We start from the raw sequence: 13614 nt of genomic DNA, 5'->3' as shown, positions 1-13614 counted from the left end.
TCGGGAAAGCCGGAGCTCCTTGCAGAAGCAAAGGTCATGCTAAGATGTATTATATCCCGTGAGTCTGGGAAATGCTCCCTTCATGAAGACACACGTATGTTTGTTCTCCAATGAATCCTTTTTCCCTGTGTCCAGGCTCACTGTTGTACCAAGAGGAATGGGGCTTGTGTCAAATTGCTGCATGTCGTACAAAGATTGTTCTTCTGCTGTGCAGCTTAATTTTTAGATGCTGTGGGCCAGCTGAAATAAATTAGCGTGGCTCTGTTTGAAGCCAGTGAGTCTGCACTGATTTATACTAGCCGAGGGCTCCGATCGTTAGGTAGAGTGATCAGGTTACTCTTGTGTAGGTCAGTGTTTGCTGCCCGTGGTTATCTTCTGCACTGAAATTTGGCTTTGCTGATCAGTTTTACCCAGGAAGGTGCTGGAACCTCTTTGCCTGGCTTTGTGGCAGATGTAGCATGAGGCTTCAGGACAGACACACATCAGAAAGAAATGAGGCCTAAGTCCCACTGCTGTGATTGATTTATTTTGATTTAATCTTGGTTTAGGCATAGCCATAGCAGACTGCAGTAGGGTCAGCTGCAAGAAGGCACTGCAGGATAGAACCCTTCAGAAGGATAACAGTGTGTAGCCCTTCATAAATAGATTAAGAAGGATGATCTCTTGCCTGTCATGACTCCTCCAGTGCAGCAATAAGAACAGTGTATTTTGAACTCTCAGAGGTATTTTCTTTGACCTTTTGTCACGGAGCATCCTCTACAGCAGAAGAGGGCTCGTGCATCTGTTTCAGATCCCGGTGACTTCATATCAGGCACTTGCATCTCGCACAGCTTGAACCGGCCTTAGTTCTCCAGGGCCGACGCTGAGCCGACAGCAGCACGTGCTGCTGCACGGGGATGCCTTCAGTCCCCGCGCTGAAGAATCTGCTCTCTTGTGAGAGAGATAAGAGGAAGAGCAGTAAGAAGGAGCTTTGTCACTCCTGCTATCAACGTTCTGGCAGTGATAAGACATTGGTCACATGGTGGTTTTCCGTTGATCTGTAATAATCTTCTTTTCCCATCAGAGCTGCTCCCCTCCTCTCACTCACCTGGCTGCAGTCTGAAGCATTTCCTCACTGGAGTACTTGAAAACTGAACTGGCCGAAGAAAGGCACACGTTGCTTTAGAAATCACTCTACCGTATCAATTACCATTAGATGTGGAAGATCCATTAGCATTGGCCAGTTCCTGATACAGGCACATTAGCTTCTTGACCTTCGTAATAGTGAGTAATGAAAATTGCTTAATTATTTAATCATGAGGACCATGCAACAAATTACGATTTACTGAGTCTTCGGTGGTGAAGACAGAGACCTGGCAGGGCTGGCATCGTCTGGGCTGCTGTTGGTCCCAAGTCACCAGTCGGAACCTTGTCCCAACTGGGGAGTTACACAGCCAGCAGACTGGCCCCGCGAATCCTGCAGACCTCAGCCTCCTTGTAGCCAGACAACTTATGCTAAAACATAAATTCTTTGCTGTTCCAGCAGGTAGGAAAGCAAAGTTAAAGTGCGGCAGATCCTGAGCCGGGTTGCGCTGCTGCACACCAGGTATTCTGTGCTTGTAGCATCTCATCTGAGCACATAAGGAATTTGGTTGCCTAGGCAAAGGGATTGTTATTTTGCTTTTATTCCAAGCAGAATAATGGTAGTTTTGAATTGGACCATGAGTATGACAAGTTCATTTTCATCCTGTACTTACATGTGGAGTCACACACAGTTATTGGCCAGAATGGCAGGCAGAAATTTTTCTCTCCCCCTGCATTACAATCTCCTTGTTGAGCCTGATTTATATTCTCCTGTTCTCCATCTGCTCATGTTACATCTTCATCCAGGTAGAGGAGAAAAACCCTGGTAAACAGTTCAAAACAAAAACCTGGAATGGAGAGAGGGAGTGAAGAGTATCAAAGCTACCAACAGGCACAGGGAAAGCTCTGGAGAAACGAAACCACATGGACGTTAATTGGCCTGGAGGGACCTGCAGCGTTGGAGAGCAGCCCTTGGATGGTGGGAGCCGCGCGAAAGCCAAAGGACCCGTGAAATGCTGGAAGCTTCAGCAGCTGAACATTTGGTGAAGCTCCTCAGCCAAGTGCTCACAGGGTCCGTGCAGAACCGGCAAACTTCTCCCGGTCAGAAACGGGAGAGCTGGCTGGGAACAAGGTCCCCTGCGCGCAGCAGAGGTTCTTCTGCTTGGCATTCAATCATTTTATAGTTTCACCTCTTTCTTTAGTGCAGGCTACGTCATCAGTTACATTAGTAACTTAAATCACAGCTTTAATCTCTTGAACATACTTATTTTACTCCATTTCATAATCAAAATAAATACATTTTCAATCACTTTGAACAGATTTCCGCTGGAGCAGAGGAAGATTCAACCTGACATAAGACATCCAGCCATTAGGACAAAGGAAGCATTTTTAATGGTTTGGATTTGGAGTTTAAAGAAGAGGAGGTAACTTCAGCTCTTGCATAGTAATAATGGCAGTAGAGAAATGCTGTTTGAAACTGCAGGAAGAGCGGTATTCGTTGCAGTGGATCTCAGTATGCCATGTAAAAATAAGGTATCTACTCTAAGTGTAGTCCTTGGTTCTGTCTCTACAGTATATAGAAAAACCATTTCTTCTGGGAAATTTGATGTCTCCTTAAGCGTTCCAAGACAGGAGGATGAATTTCAGTCTGGAAAGGCTTGTTTGTCTTCTGTTTATCTTAAATCAGACACAAAGTGTTTAGCAAGTTACACCTGAGATGGAACTGGTCCCAGCTGGAAGAAGAAATCCATAATTACAAACGTAAATAGCATTGTCATCCTTTTTTTCTGTACCAATTGAGATCTTTTCCTACTTAACCTTGTTTGCAAATGCTGCCGCCATGGGAAACAGCTCAATTGATAGTTGTTTTGTCCAGTAATGGATAAAGATTTTTTAGGCAGCTGTTAAGCCCGGTGGTTTAGTTAGTGGAAATATTCCTTTTATTCAAACATGATAGCTGCCCTTGCCGTGTCAAAGCGTTCTCTTTGCCAGGTGCAGAATAGATGGTTTTCTCTGAAGAAAGCTGAAGCGTTGTTGAGGATCTTTTGGGATTTTTTTTCTTTCTGGGAAGTAGCTTGGGATCATTGGCAAGGATGATAAAAGGCGACAGAAGTTAATAAATATTACCTTAGCCTGTTTGGGTCTCCAAATCTGTCTTAATTTTTCTCTGTCTGACTTTTACATCTATTTATTGAAACCATGTATGATTCTTTAAGCAACATGTTGTAATTTGTTTGGAGATACAGGGCTAGAGATGTCTCTTTACTGGGTTCTGAAACAGCTGTGAAATAAGAGTTACAAACTTTTATACAAATGACTTAAACATATTGCAGATTCAGTTAAAAAGAAATAAGTCAGTCCTTAGCACGGATTTCAATAAGCAGTAAGAGTAGCTGAATTAAAATATTTCCACTAAAATTAATGAGCCAATCCTGGAATGCTTAGGCTGACTCTTAAGTGTGCTCATTTAAAGACTTTGAATATGTTTGCCTGTCTGAATTTCTGTGGAGCATTTTGAATGCATGACAGATTATAGTCTTCAATTATTTTAATTTGCTTTTCTTAATGGGCAAAATAGCTAAGAGCCTAATAATAAAAGACACTTACTGCTTATCATTTACATTATTTTATGTGTTCATTAATAACTATAATGGGTTTTATAAAACAAAAAAATCAAGTCTAAGTCTCCCCAGGTCATGTTAGTGCAAATGTTGCATAGTATTCTATGGGAGATTTAGGAAATAAACTGTTTTTTGAAGCGCATTCTTAACTCCATACTGTTGCAGAGCAAGTTGGAGAACTTCTAAGGAAATTTATTTTCTAATTTGCTCTGTGGATAGAAAATGCAGTGGTGTATAAGTGGCCTGCTTTGCTTTCTCTAGATACGTTCCCAGGCACTGACATATACCATAGCACAGTGATGGGCAGGACCCAGACTGTGTACAGCTCAGTGAAATCCTCTAAATACAGGTTGTTAGGTACAGGAATAGTGTTGTTACAGTCCTGTCTTCTCTTCTGTAGGCTCAGTTGCGCCTGTTTGTTCGTCCTTTCCTTACACACCTGGTTCCTGGGCTTCCAGGCCTTTCCTTTACTGAGAGCTAAACAATCTCCATTGGGCCACTTTTTTCTGGCGGTGTCGTGCTCCGAAAACTGTGTAATTTGTGGACTCACAGGTGTCCTCCAGTTTGCTGCCCATGTTGCTTTCCATAGTCTGCATTGCCGCTGCCCTGAGAGTTTCGGGGATTTGTGGTTCTTCTTGGCGTCTGCTGGGATGAGAGGGCTCGTAAATTCAAAACCTTGCATGAGAAATGGAAGCGTTAAGAGCGCAAGAAGGATACGGATCAACAGGAGCAAAACAGAGCGATAAAATCTGGTACCTCAAAGGAGCTCGTCTGTTGAAATTTTGCTTCTCAGCAAAACGTGCGGGAACAGTTTAGCTCCTCGGTTACTCCTGATGGAGATGCGTAAACCCTAAGATTTTATCTGTAAAAGCAGGATGCAGTCCTGTGTCACAAACACAGGCTGCTTTCCAAGCCCATCTAAATGTGAGATCGCTACAAAGCAGAAAACCAGCTCTGAAGGGCTTAGCCCCGTATTATCTCAAGAGCTGTAATGTCTATTTTCACACAGCTTAGTTACTATATGGGAACCCGCGGTGGAAAATACCCATCTGTGAAATCGCACTGATTTCTTCTGTTCCTGGGATTACTTGAGAGGAATGAGAGCTGAGTCAAGCTCTTGGTGTTGTGGTTCAGGGTTGTGAAGCGTGACTGCAGCCCTTGTGCTCCGTTTGGGACGGTGCATCGGTGCTTCCAGCTCCGACCCCTTGGCCCCTGCTTTGGACCAGGGCTGTGTGTCCTGCCTTGCCGTGGCCAGGGAGGGCTCTGGCAATGCACGGTCAGCGTATGACTCCATTCCATGTCCCCTCGGTGGATTTGGTGGCTGGTCCCAGGGTTCCCGGATGGTCTGTTTGTACCTGTCAGCACAGGTGAGGATACTCAGCATCCTAGGGTTCCTGCATGGACATTTCCCATGTTCGCACAACAGGACAGGATCAGGGGATTGCATCTTCCGCTGTAAATTGTCTTCCTGTCTGGGGCATATTCCTTCACCAATGTAACAACCCAATCTAAGCTCCCAAGGGATGTTTTAGACGGTAAAAGCTGCTTTACAAGCAAATCCCTCTTATGGTGGTCATCAGCCATCGTCATTCATCTCGCTCACATCATCATACGCAGGGTTGTATGGTGCCTTGTGTTTGGGGAGCTCAAAGCTCCAAGGGTTCTTTGCGTAGAAAATGTATAACTGCAGAGAAGAAATACTGTCCTTCTGCCACCCCTTCTGTAAACTGTCTCATCTGGAACCCTGTACCCATCATACTCAGAACCCCACGTTACTCTTGATTGCATTGTAAAAGGGAAGATAAATGCAAAAAAAAAAAAAATTAAAAATGGTGTGTATGTTCTCCAGTCAAAAGATTTATCAGACAGATGTGTTACCGTCTTCTCACTTCCCAGCCATAAATGAATGAGAGAGCAACTCTCTCCTGAGCCAGTAAATTCCCCCAGCTAGTAATTTTTTCTCCTGATCTGGTGAGCTCCTTAAGAATAGAGGTTTCATCATTATTATTATTATCATTATTATTTTTATTATTATTATTGTAAACTACTACAGGAACGGTTTCAATGAAAGAATTAAACCTTACGTTGTATCCAGATAATGTTCTTAGCTTCTCAATGAGATTTACTAAATTGCACCCTGGGAATTATGCAAATGAAACCTTTGGTCAAAATGCTACAGGATTACTGTAAAAAAAAATAAATAAATTTTTTTAAAATCTCATTAAGAGTGCTAAAATTCCGTGTTCCAGTCTAAAAAGCATGTGCCTTTGTATGATGAATATCTCCTTGGTAGTAATAAGTACTATGCTTCATTGTCGATGGTCTTTGCAACTTTCTGTGACAAGTGCCACTTCTTACGTGCTTTTTTCCTGAACACTTCAGGTCCTTGTATTCTTACTGGAAATGGAATTAAGTACAGGTAACAGGCAAACCATTGCAGTACGATGGCAATTAACAACAAATAATGAGTCATTGCTGAATATTTGCAACATATTTCCCCCTATCTGTTTTGCTCAATGCGGTACAATTAGCTCGTGGATTTTTCTTACTGTAATTGGGTAAGTCATGTGGGTCTTATGATATATTTCATCTCCTAGATCTGCAATGATTTACATACAGACAGCTTAGACCCTATTAATGCTAATAAAAGCGCTGCAAGGACATCCTATAGCATACACTTTATTAAACTGTACATAGCTTTCTTAGAGAGCTGCTGTTTATCTGCATTTCCTGAAAATAAAATATAGCGCCTTTAGCACTTGAATATTTAAATCCAGGCTCCTTTTCCCTGTTTCTGTCTCTCTCTATGCATTTCTAATGCTTCTATCACGATGGCATCTGGGTACTGTATGCAACAGGAAATAGAGCAGAAAAAGTCTGCAAAGAACTAACAGACTCTCCTCTTCCATGATTCAGGTTAAAATGGCTTCCATTTTAGTTCCTTGGAACTGGTTTGCTGTTTGGTACTTGTGCTCCAGTTGCAGCTGTGGTTGAGCCAAACTGGGAACCCCACCTCAGAGCTTAGAGTTCCAGCAGTGGCTTCCTGCGTTTTCACTTACATTAAGCCTATCTAAAAATGTGTATGTAACAGGTTGGAGTTTGAACTGCCTCACCTGAGCTATACATTTGCACAGACATTCGGTGTTCAGCCCTTCCTGCCTGGCAGGGTGGAAGCTGACTTTCTGAAAATGGGGACTGTGAATTTCAGTTATTGAACTGGTGACTCAGTTGCCATCATTAAAGCCACAGTTGTGCAAGCAAAGCTTGATTTTAATATCCCCTTTTTCACCCACGGATTTGCTAATGGAAATTGGATTAATACCTGTCTGCTTAGGTCCCTATTACAAATACCCACTGGGCCCACAAAAACCTGTATAAACCATTGTGTGCAGCATGAGGGCACTTTGACAGTGTCCCCAGTACCTCTTTTAAATGATTACACCAGTGTAAGTCAAATCAGTTTTCCTTGGTACTAAAAGCCTAAACAAGCAGTGAATCCTGTAGAGAGAAGACAGATGAAACTGCCTCTGTTCCCTGACCTTCAGCGCCAGAAGTGTAGGTGCAGCACGAATCAATCCTGGCAGTGTCTAGTAATAACTGACATTATTAGCCGTTAGCGGGAGCGGAGTATTTGGCGGAGACAGTGCAAAGAAAACAGTGTGCAAACTTGGTAGCGATCTGGACAAAGGCATCAAAGGAGGTTCTCAGAGCCAGGGGATCTGATGTTATTTTGCAGCATCTTGCCAGCCTCCCGTGTCTGGAGAGGAGGAGATAGCAGCCGATCACGTGTGGGAGGAACACAGGAACAACCCACACCCTGTCCCAGTTCCTTTGCCTGGCAAGCGAAGCCTCCTCTTCCCTTGGGAAACCACCTTTGCTCCCCAAATTTGGGGCCGTTTTGGTGGGCGCACAGACCTCCTGCATCCCACTGAGCACACTCAGGCTCCTCACAGTTGCCGTAGCAGAGATGCTAACGTGCACTCAGCAAGGAGATTTCTATTACCTTCCCGCTACTTTCTTGCATTCATAGACCTGTTAGGGTAAAATTTATGCATGTTGCTTTTACAAGACGGTTTGTGGTGGTGCGGGGGGTAGGGATTTATTTGTACCTTGTTTTTTCTTCTGAGAATAGTCATGCTGTTGCAAGAACTTCTTTCAGCATTTGAACAGAAAATTTAATTTGGGTTTAAAGAGATAGTCAGGGTTGCTAGGACAACATATTAACCTCCCTTTTTTATTTTCTTGGCTCTGTATCCAAGGTTCATGTAGTTCGTCATGCTGATTTGGTTTTTTGAGTGGTTCTCAAGGTATTGGAGGGAAGGGGTTTCGAAAGCAACGTGCCAAACATGCTTTTCCTCAACAAATAGTCACATGAAATGGTGACGTTGCACCGAGCATTGCCGGCCTTGCATTGTCAAGCCATCATGTTTGGACAAAGAAGGAGCAAACAGCTCTGTTCTTAGAATTTCATGGGTGTATGTGTGTCCACAGTCACTGAGAACGTGGTGTGGGAGCTTACAGACAGTGTTTTCGGAAGTGGTTAATGGCTGGGACACTCTGGGTATGGCTGAACAATTTGGACACTTTCAGGAGCCTAGGGTTTCAGTAGCATGTAAACAGTGGTTTGTGCGTGTAGATTCTTCCACATCTAAGACACAAATTCAATGATTCCTAGAGAATCATCATGAATAAAAGAAGAGGAAAATAGCCGAAAATATGTGGAATACGCTTTTCCTGGCTTTTCCCCAAACCTTTGGCGCACAGGCCCCTTGTCAAACTCGACAGTGGTATTACATTTATGCAGCTCTCAGTCTTTGAAGTTGTTTAAACATCTATATGGCTTTTGTCCAAAACTTATCGATTACTGTCTTTGTTATTTTGTTCAGATTCGTTCCGATAAGGACAAAGAGATCCATATCAGATACAGCATCACCGGAGTGGGAGCCGACCAGCCGCCGATGGAAGTGTTCAGCATTGACCCTGTGTCTGGCAGGATGTATGTGACTCGCCCGATGGACAGAGAAGAAAGAGCTTCCTACCATGTAAGCATAAAACAGCTTGAGTCTTACCTAGGTTCACAAGCTTGAAGGGACACGCAGCTTTGAGGAGACCGGGGTTTTGTTCAAAATCAAAGCCCAGTTTCCAGTTTAGAATGACTCCCTGTATTAGCAGAGACCTGGGAGATGTTTGCACAGGGATGCTCCGGCTTAATTAAGAGCACAGATCTCAGGAGCAATTGAGTGTGTGCATGGAGATGCTGGTTTTGTTTCTCCTTTCCTTTAGTGTAACGTGCCCTTGCTAAATCAGCCAAACTAATGCAAAGCGGCATTAAACTGGTGTCCTTTTTGGACACAAAGTCCGAGTCATTTATTTAAAGTGGTACAGCTTCATAGTGCTTATTAAATCCATGCAAATTTGTGGGGACTGAACACCCCAAAACCAGGAGAAGACGATTGCTACATTAGCACGTCTTGGGAAATTACTAATTTAAGAATCATTACTGCAGCTAAACATGCAATAATTGGTGTAGTCATTCATTTTAAATCACTAGGAGATGTTCAGGCAGTATGGTGGGGGTGTGTCAGATAGGTTTTTAAATATGCAGGTAGACTAATATTAAATATGAGGAAATTAATTATGATTAATTACACTCAAAAGTGGTGCCTCACGCTATCCTAGTTCATAAAATGCTCTACCTGCAGAATACTTAGAGTGTAATTGGCCATTATGTTTTGATATAAATCCTGGGCCCTGTATTGCACAGCATAATTGCATAGCAGATACAGTCCCATAAATTGCCTAAAAAATGTGTTGCACCTTGCACGATAGCCCTGCAAAATTTCAAACGCTTTCTGCATCTACGCGCCAGTTCTTTCCTGGAATGGCTGTGAAAGGTTGTTTCATGGATTGCTCTGTATCGTCTATCAGCATCATAATAGCCATTCACGTGGATGCTGTAATGTCAGCGAAGCGGTACGGGTCACTTCCACTGACACCATACCCCTAACTGCACCATCCGAGATGCACATTCTGTCAGCTTTATCAGGTATCCAGTTAACCATGTTGACACAGCTTCTGGACTGGGATAGAAGGATAAAGAAAATAGATTACCTCTTTAGTTGGGTGGAAAAAGAGATTTCCCTTGGGTAAAAGAGGATCTGAAGGAAAATTATTTTATCCTCTGTGAACAAGAACCATTACTTTGTTTGTTGTGCCTAGGAAAATATGAAGAGAGGTTGTTTTGAAAAGGGAATATTGGAGATAGAGTGTGTGTCATCTCAGCGTTGTTGATGTCGTTTCAGAAGTGCCAGGTTATTATAACAGTAATACAATACACAAGTTAACACTTTTGATGGAGCCACTGTGATGTCTACTATCAGACACTCTCCATCAAAAACATAAGATGAAAAAGATTTTGTCCTCCATAATAGAGTTTTCTTTAACTCAGACTAGTAGCTTAACACTTCAGCAGGGATGGAAGATGATGGTGGAGCTGCGAGGCACCATCCCTGGTCTCTGGGCTTTTTTACCCCATAGGACATGGGCTTATTGTCCCATATGGGCTTGCTGCTCTGGCTGAAGACAGGTGCAGTTAGAGAACTTCAGGTTTCTGCAGCCTTAAATAGAATGACGTCTTTTCAGCATCTCTGTCGCTGTCAAGTGTTGTCCTTGCTGTTTTCATTCCCAGGTAATCTAAAAACTAATTATAAAAAAAATATATAAGTTGCAAGTGTTTGTGAGACTACATATGAAGAGTTCTGTTTCATTAACTGCCACATTTTCAACACATATTTTCTTATGCATAATTATCTGTATCGCTTCAGGACTGCCATTTTTAAAATACTAGTGTTTTAACTCTCCCCACGTTTAGCAAGCCATTTGTCTGATGAAATCTACCTTTTTCCCTGAGGTGAAACAGATTTATTCTAATTAGATTGAGAGTTCTGTAGCAAAGCTACATTTTCAAGATAGTTCTTGAACTTTTAGGGAGGATCATTCCAAGTTTGATGTATGCAGAAATGCATATGCCTCTGGGACTCTGGCTGCCCAGGTGCGTGCTGGCATTCCTGCGTTAACCCCAGCACAGCTGGCAGTGGTCGTGATCACAAGTTCAGCTGTGTTTTGGCCTCCTCTTTTTTCTTGTCTGCATTTCAAACCAGAGTACCAGTTCTCCAGGGACCTTGCAGACATCCCAGACGCAGAGTCAGCTGCAAAAATGAGCAGAGAAAAATGAGAAGGGTTTTGCAGCCACTTAACCAACACCACATTGTGGTGCAGAAATGCACGCGTTGTGCTGAGTGATGCTGTGGGAACCGCTCCAGCACCTCTGGTGTCCGTGCCTGGGGATGCAGCCTCAGGCCACACTGCCAGCACCAGCACGAGCTCATTCACCACGTCTTGCTGCCGTCTCGCTGCGGCAGCCGTGTGTTTCTGCTTCTCACCTTGTAGTCAGCCCTTAACCGGAGAATCATGGAGTGGTTTGGGTTGGAAGGGACCTTAAAGATCGAGTTCCAGCCCCCCTGCCCTGGGCACCTTCCACTGGATCAGTTGCTCAAAGCCCCGTCCAACTTGACCTTGAACACTCCCATGGACGGGGCATCCACAGCTTCTCTGGGCAGCCTGTGCCAGGGCCTCCCCTCTCTCCTGGTGACAAATTTATTCCTTATATCCAATTTAAATTTACCCTCCTTCAGTTTAAAGCTATTACCCCTCGTCCTGTCACTACATGCGCCTGTAAAAAGTCCCTCTCCAGCTTTCCTGCAGGTCCCCTTTAGGTACTGGAAGGTTGTTATAAGGTCTCCCCGGAGCCTTCTCTTCTCTTCTCCAGGCTGAACAACCCAAGTCTCTCAGCCTGTCGTCATAGGAGACGTGCTCCAACCGTCTGATCATCTTCGTGGCCCCCAATGTTCATTGCATGTCAAACAAGTTTCAGCAGGTGATAATATTTAATATGCATGAGTTCTCTTGCCCTTATTTAGCTGCATTACCCAAGTCCCGTTTGTTCCGCTGACAGAATTAGTGACTCTGAGCGTCTTTTCTGATCCAGACACCAGTTTCATATCAAGCTACAGTTAGGTCTGGCAAGTACAAGGGATAGTAAATTGGCAGCTTAGTTTTCCAAGACATTTTTCAAGCTCTGTTTTCAAAAGCCATCAACATAAACATGTCAGTAAGCAGTAATTGCTTATGATACTGAAGTAATGTGCATTATGGAGAAACTTTGAAGCAAGTCCTAAGCCAGTCCCAGACGTGTATTTCTTCAGCATCAGACTGATGAAATACTGTCTCAGAAATGGCTGGAGCAGAACAGGTGGGTAATAGTCTGAAAAGGAGTTATTTGAAGTACAAAGAGACAAAAAATTATTGGAAATTAAGGGATACAAGAGCTAATTCCAGGATTTTGAACCAAGTTCTAGTGAGTAATGCTAGCCATTTGTGTCACAGTTCTCTAATTTGAACTTTTAATCACAATTAAGAGCACACAAATTAGGCATGACATTGTATGCTTATTGCTTTAAGTCTCTGTCACTGATTGATAATGTATATTTGTATTAGTGGTATTAGTGCATAAGTAATAGTCATATTTAACACAATTCACTGTGTTGACTTTGACTAACTACCTTCAGATACCACCAGCCTCCAGTGTAATCAATAATCATGATACTGAATCATTTGTATGCCAACAGCTACATTTACACTGGAAACTGTCAGTAGTAAAACCTCAGAGACCTGTGGTAGCTGCTGCTGAATAGATAGGAATGGTTGTCATACTTTTAAGCAATATTTGTTAAAGAATATCGAGCCAGCTTGGCTGGTGTACAGCAGAGCGATACACCAGCTCAAGATTAGCTGGGACCTGTATTAATTTTTCAGAATATTCTGCAAGGTATTGCATTCAATATTATTTATTCCTTCTCTACTCTTGTCATGTTCTGCCTCTTGGGGACAATGTAAATATTTCAGGCCAACTTTATAAATGTTTCTTACCTGTGTCTGCAGCTAGACACCAGCTTGAATACTGGTGCATGACCCATGTCTGGTATTTGTCCCGTGGCCCAGGTTGGTCTCACTGGCCTTTTCAGGGGTGGTTTTTCCAACTCTAACTGACGCGTGTGTCCGATGGAGCGCAGCCGTCACCTTTTGTGCCTTGCCCAGTGCCGTGTGCATCTGCTTTCCATCCCGCCTGTGATTCTACCACCAAACACCCTCTTGGTCCCAGGCGGGAGCAGTTGGCAGCCTGAGCCCTGAACACCGCCTTGGAACCAAACTGTGCCTTGCACCTGAAGGACAACTCCAGAACTAAACGTGTTGTCCAGCTTGAGGATGCCTCTTTAATGCAAAGAGTAGGGCAGGACTGTAAGGGAGGAAGGAATTAAGGGAAGGAAATGTATCTGCTCTGCCTTGGAGACAGGACTCGTTTCCCAGTGGACAGGCTGCCCCGTGAGGGTCTGTCCTGCCTCTGCTCCCTCCTCCGGGAACAGGCTCTGACGAGGAGGAGCTCCCACCGAGCCGAGATTCAGCCTCTCGTCTCCCTCTGCTGCGCTGGCACCAACCATGGAGCAGCAATGTGCTGGGTAAGGATACGGAGGCGTCAGCACATGAGAATTGTTGGAAGAATGCGAGTAAGCTCAAGAGGAAAAAGAAAAAAAGAAAGTTTATTGGATGTGAGGCAAAAGAGAAGCAGGAGCGAGCAGAGGAGTGTGCAGAAGGGCAGCAGTACTGGCTGCGTTGGGAGCAAAGAGCAGCTACGGACACCCAGACACCAGCACATTCCGGGACACAGAGGCGCAGGGTTTGCTGGGCTGGGCTTGGGCAGCGGGTGCTGTCTTGGCCACCCAGAAGCTGTTAGTTGGGACACCGGTGCCCCCACCAGTGCCCCCAGGCACTGTCCTCCCTCCCAGAGCTCAGGTGACACTTGTGCTCGTCACCG

At 44.0% G+C, this 13614-nt stretch overlaps 1 protein-coding gene across 1 annotated transcript in view; it reads left to right on the top strand.

Annotated features, from left to right (window-relative positions):
- The window catches only part of CDH4 (cadherin 4), a 433344-nt gene that overhangs the window by 326291 nt on the left and 93439 nt on the right, over nucleotides 1–13614 (top strand). The window contains exon 5 of the mRNA XM_065849749.2: nucleotides 8570–8725. Coding sequence (XP_065705821.1) covers nucleotides 8570–8725 — 156 coding nt within the window. The remainder of the gene's footprint in view (nucleotides 1–8569; nucleotides 8726–13614) is intronic.

Source organism: Patagioenas fasciata, chromosome 16, assembly GCF_037038585.1.
Source record: "Patagioenas fasciata isolate bPatFas1 chromosome 16, bPatFas1.hap1, whole genome shotgun sequence".
Classification (NCBI taxonomy): domain Eukaryota; kingdom Metazoa; phylum Chordata; class Aves; order Columbiformes; family Columbidae; genus Patagioenas; species Patagioenas fasciata.
This window is presented reverse-complemented; position numbering and strand designations above follow the sequence as displayed.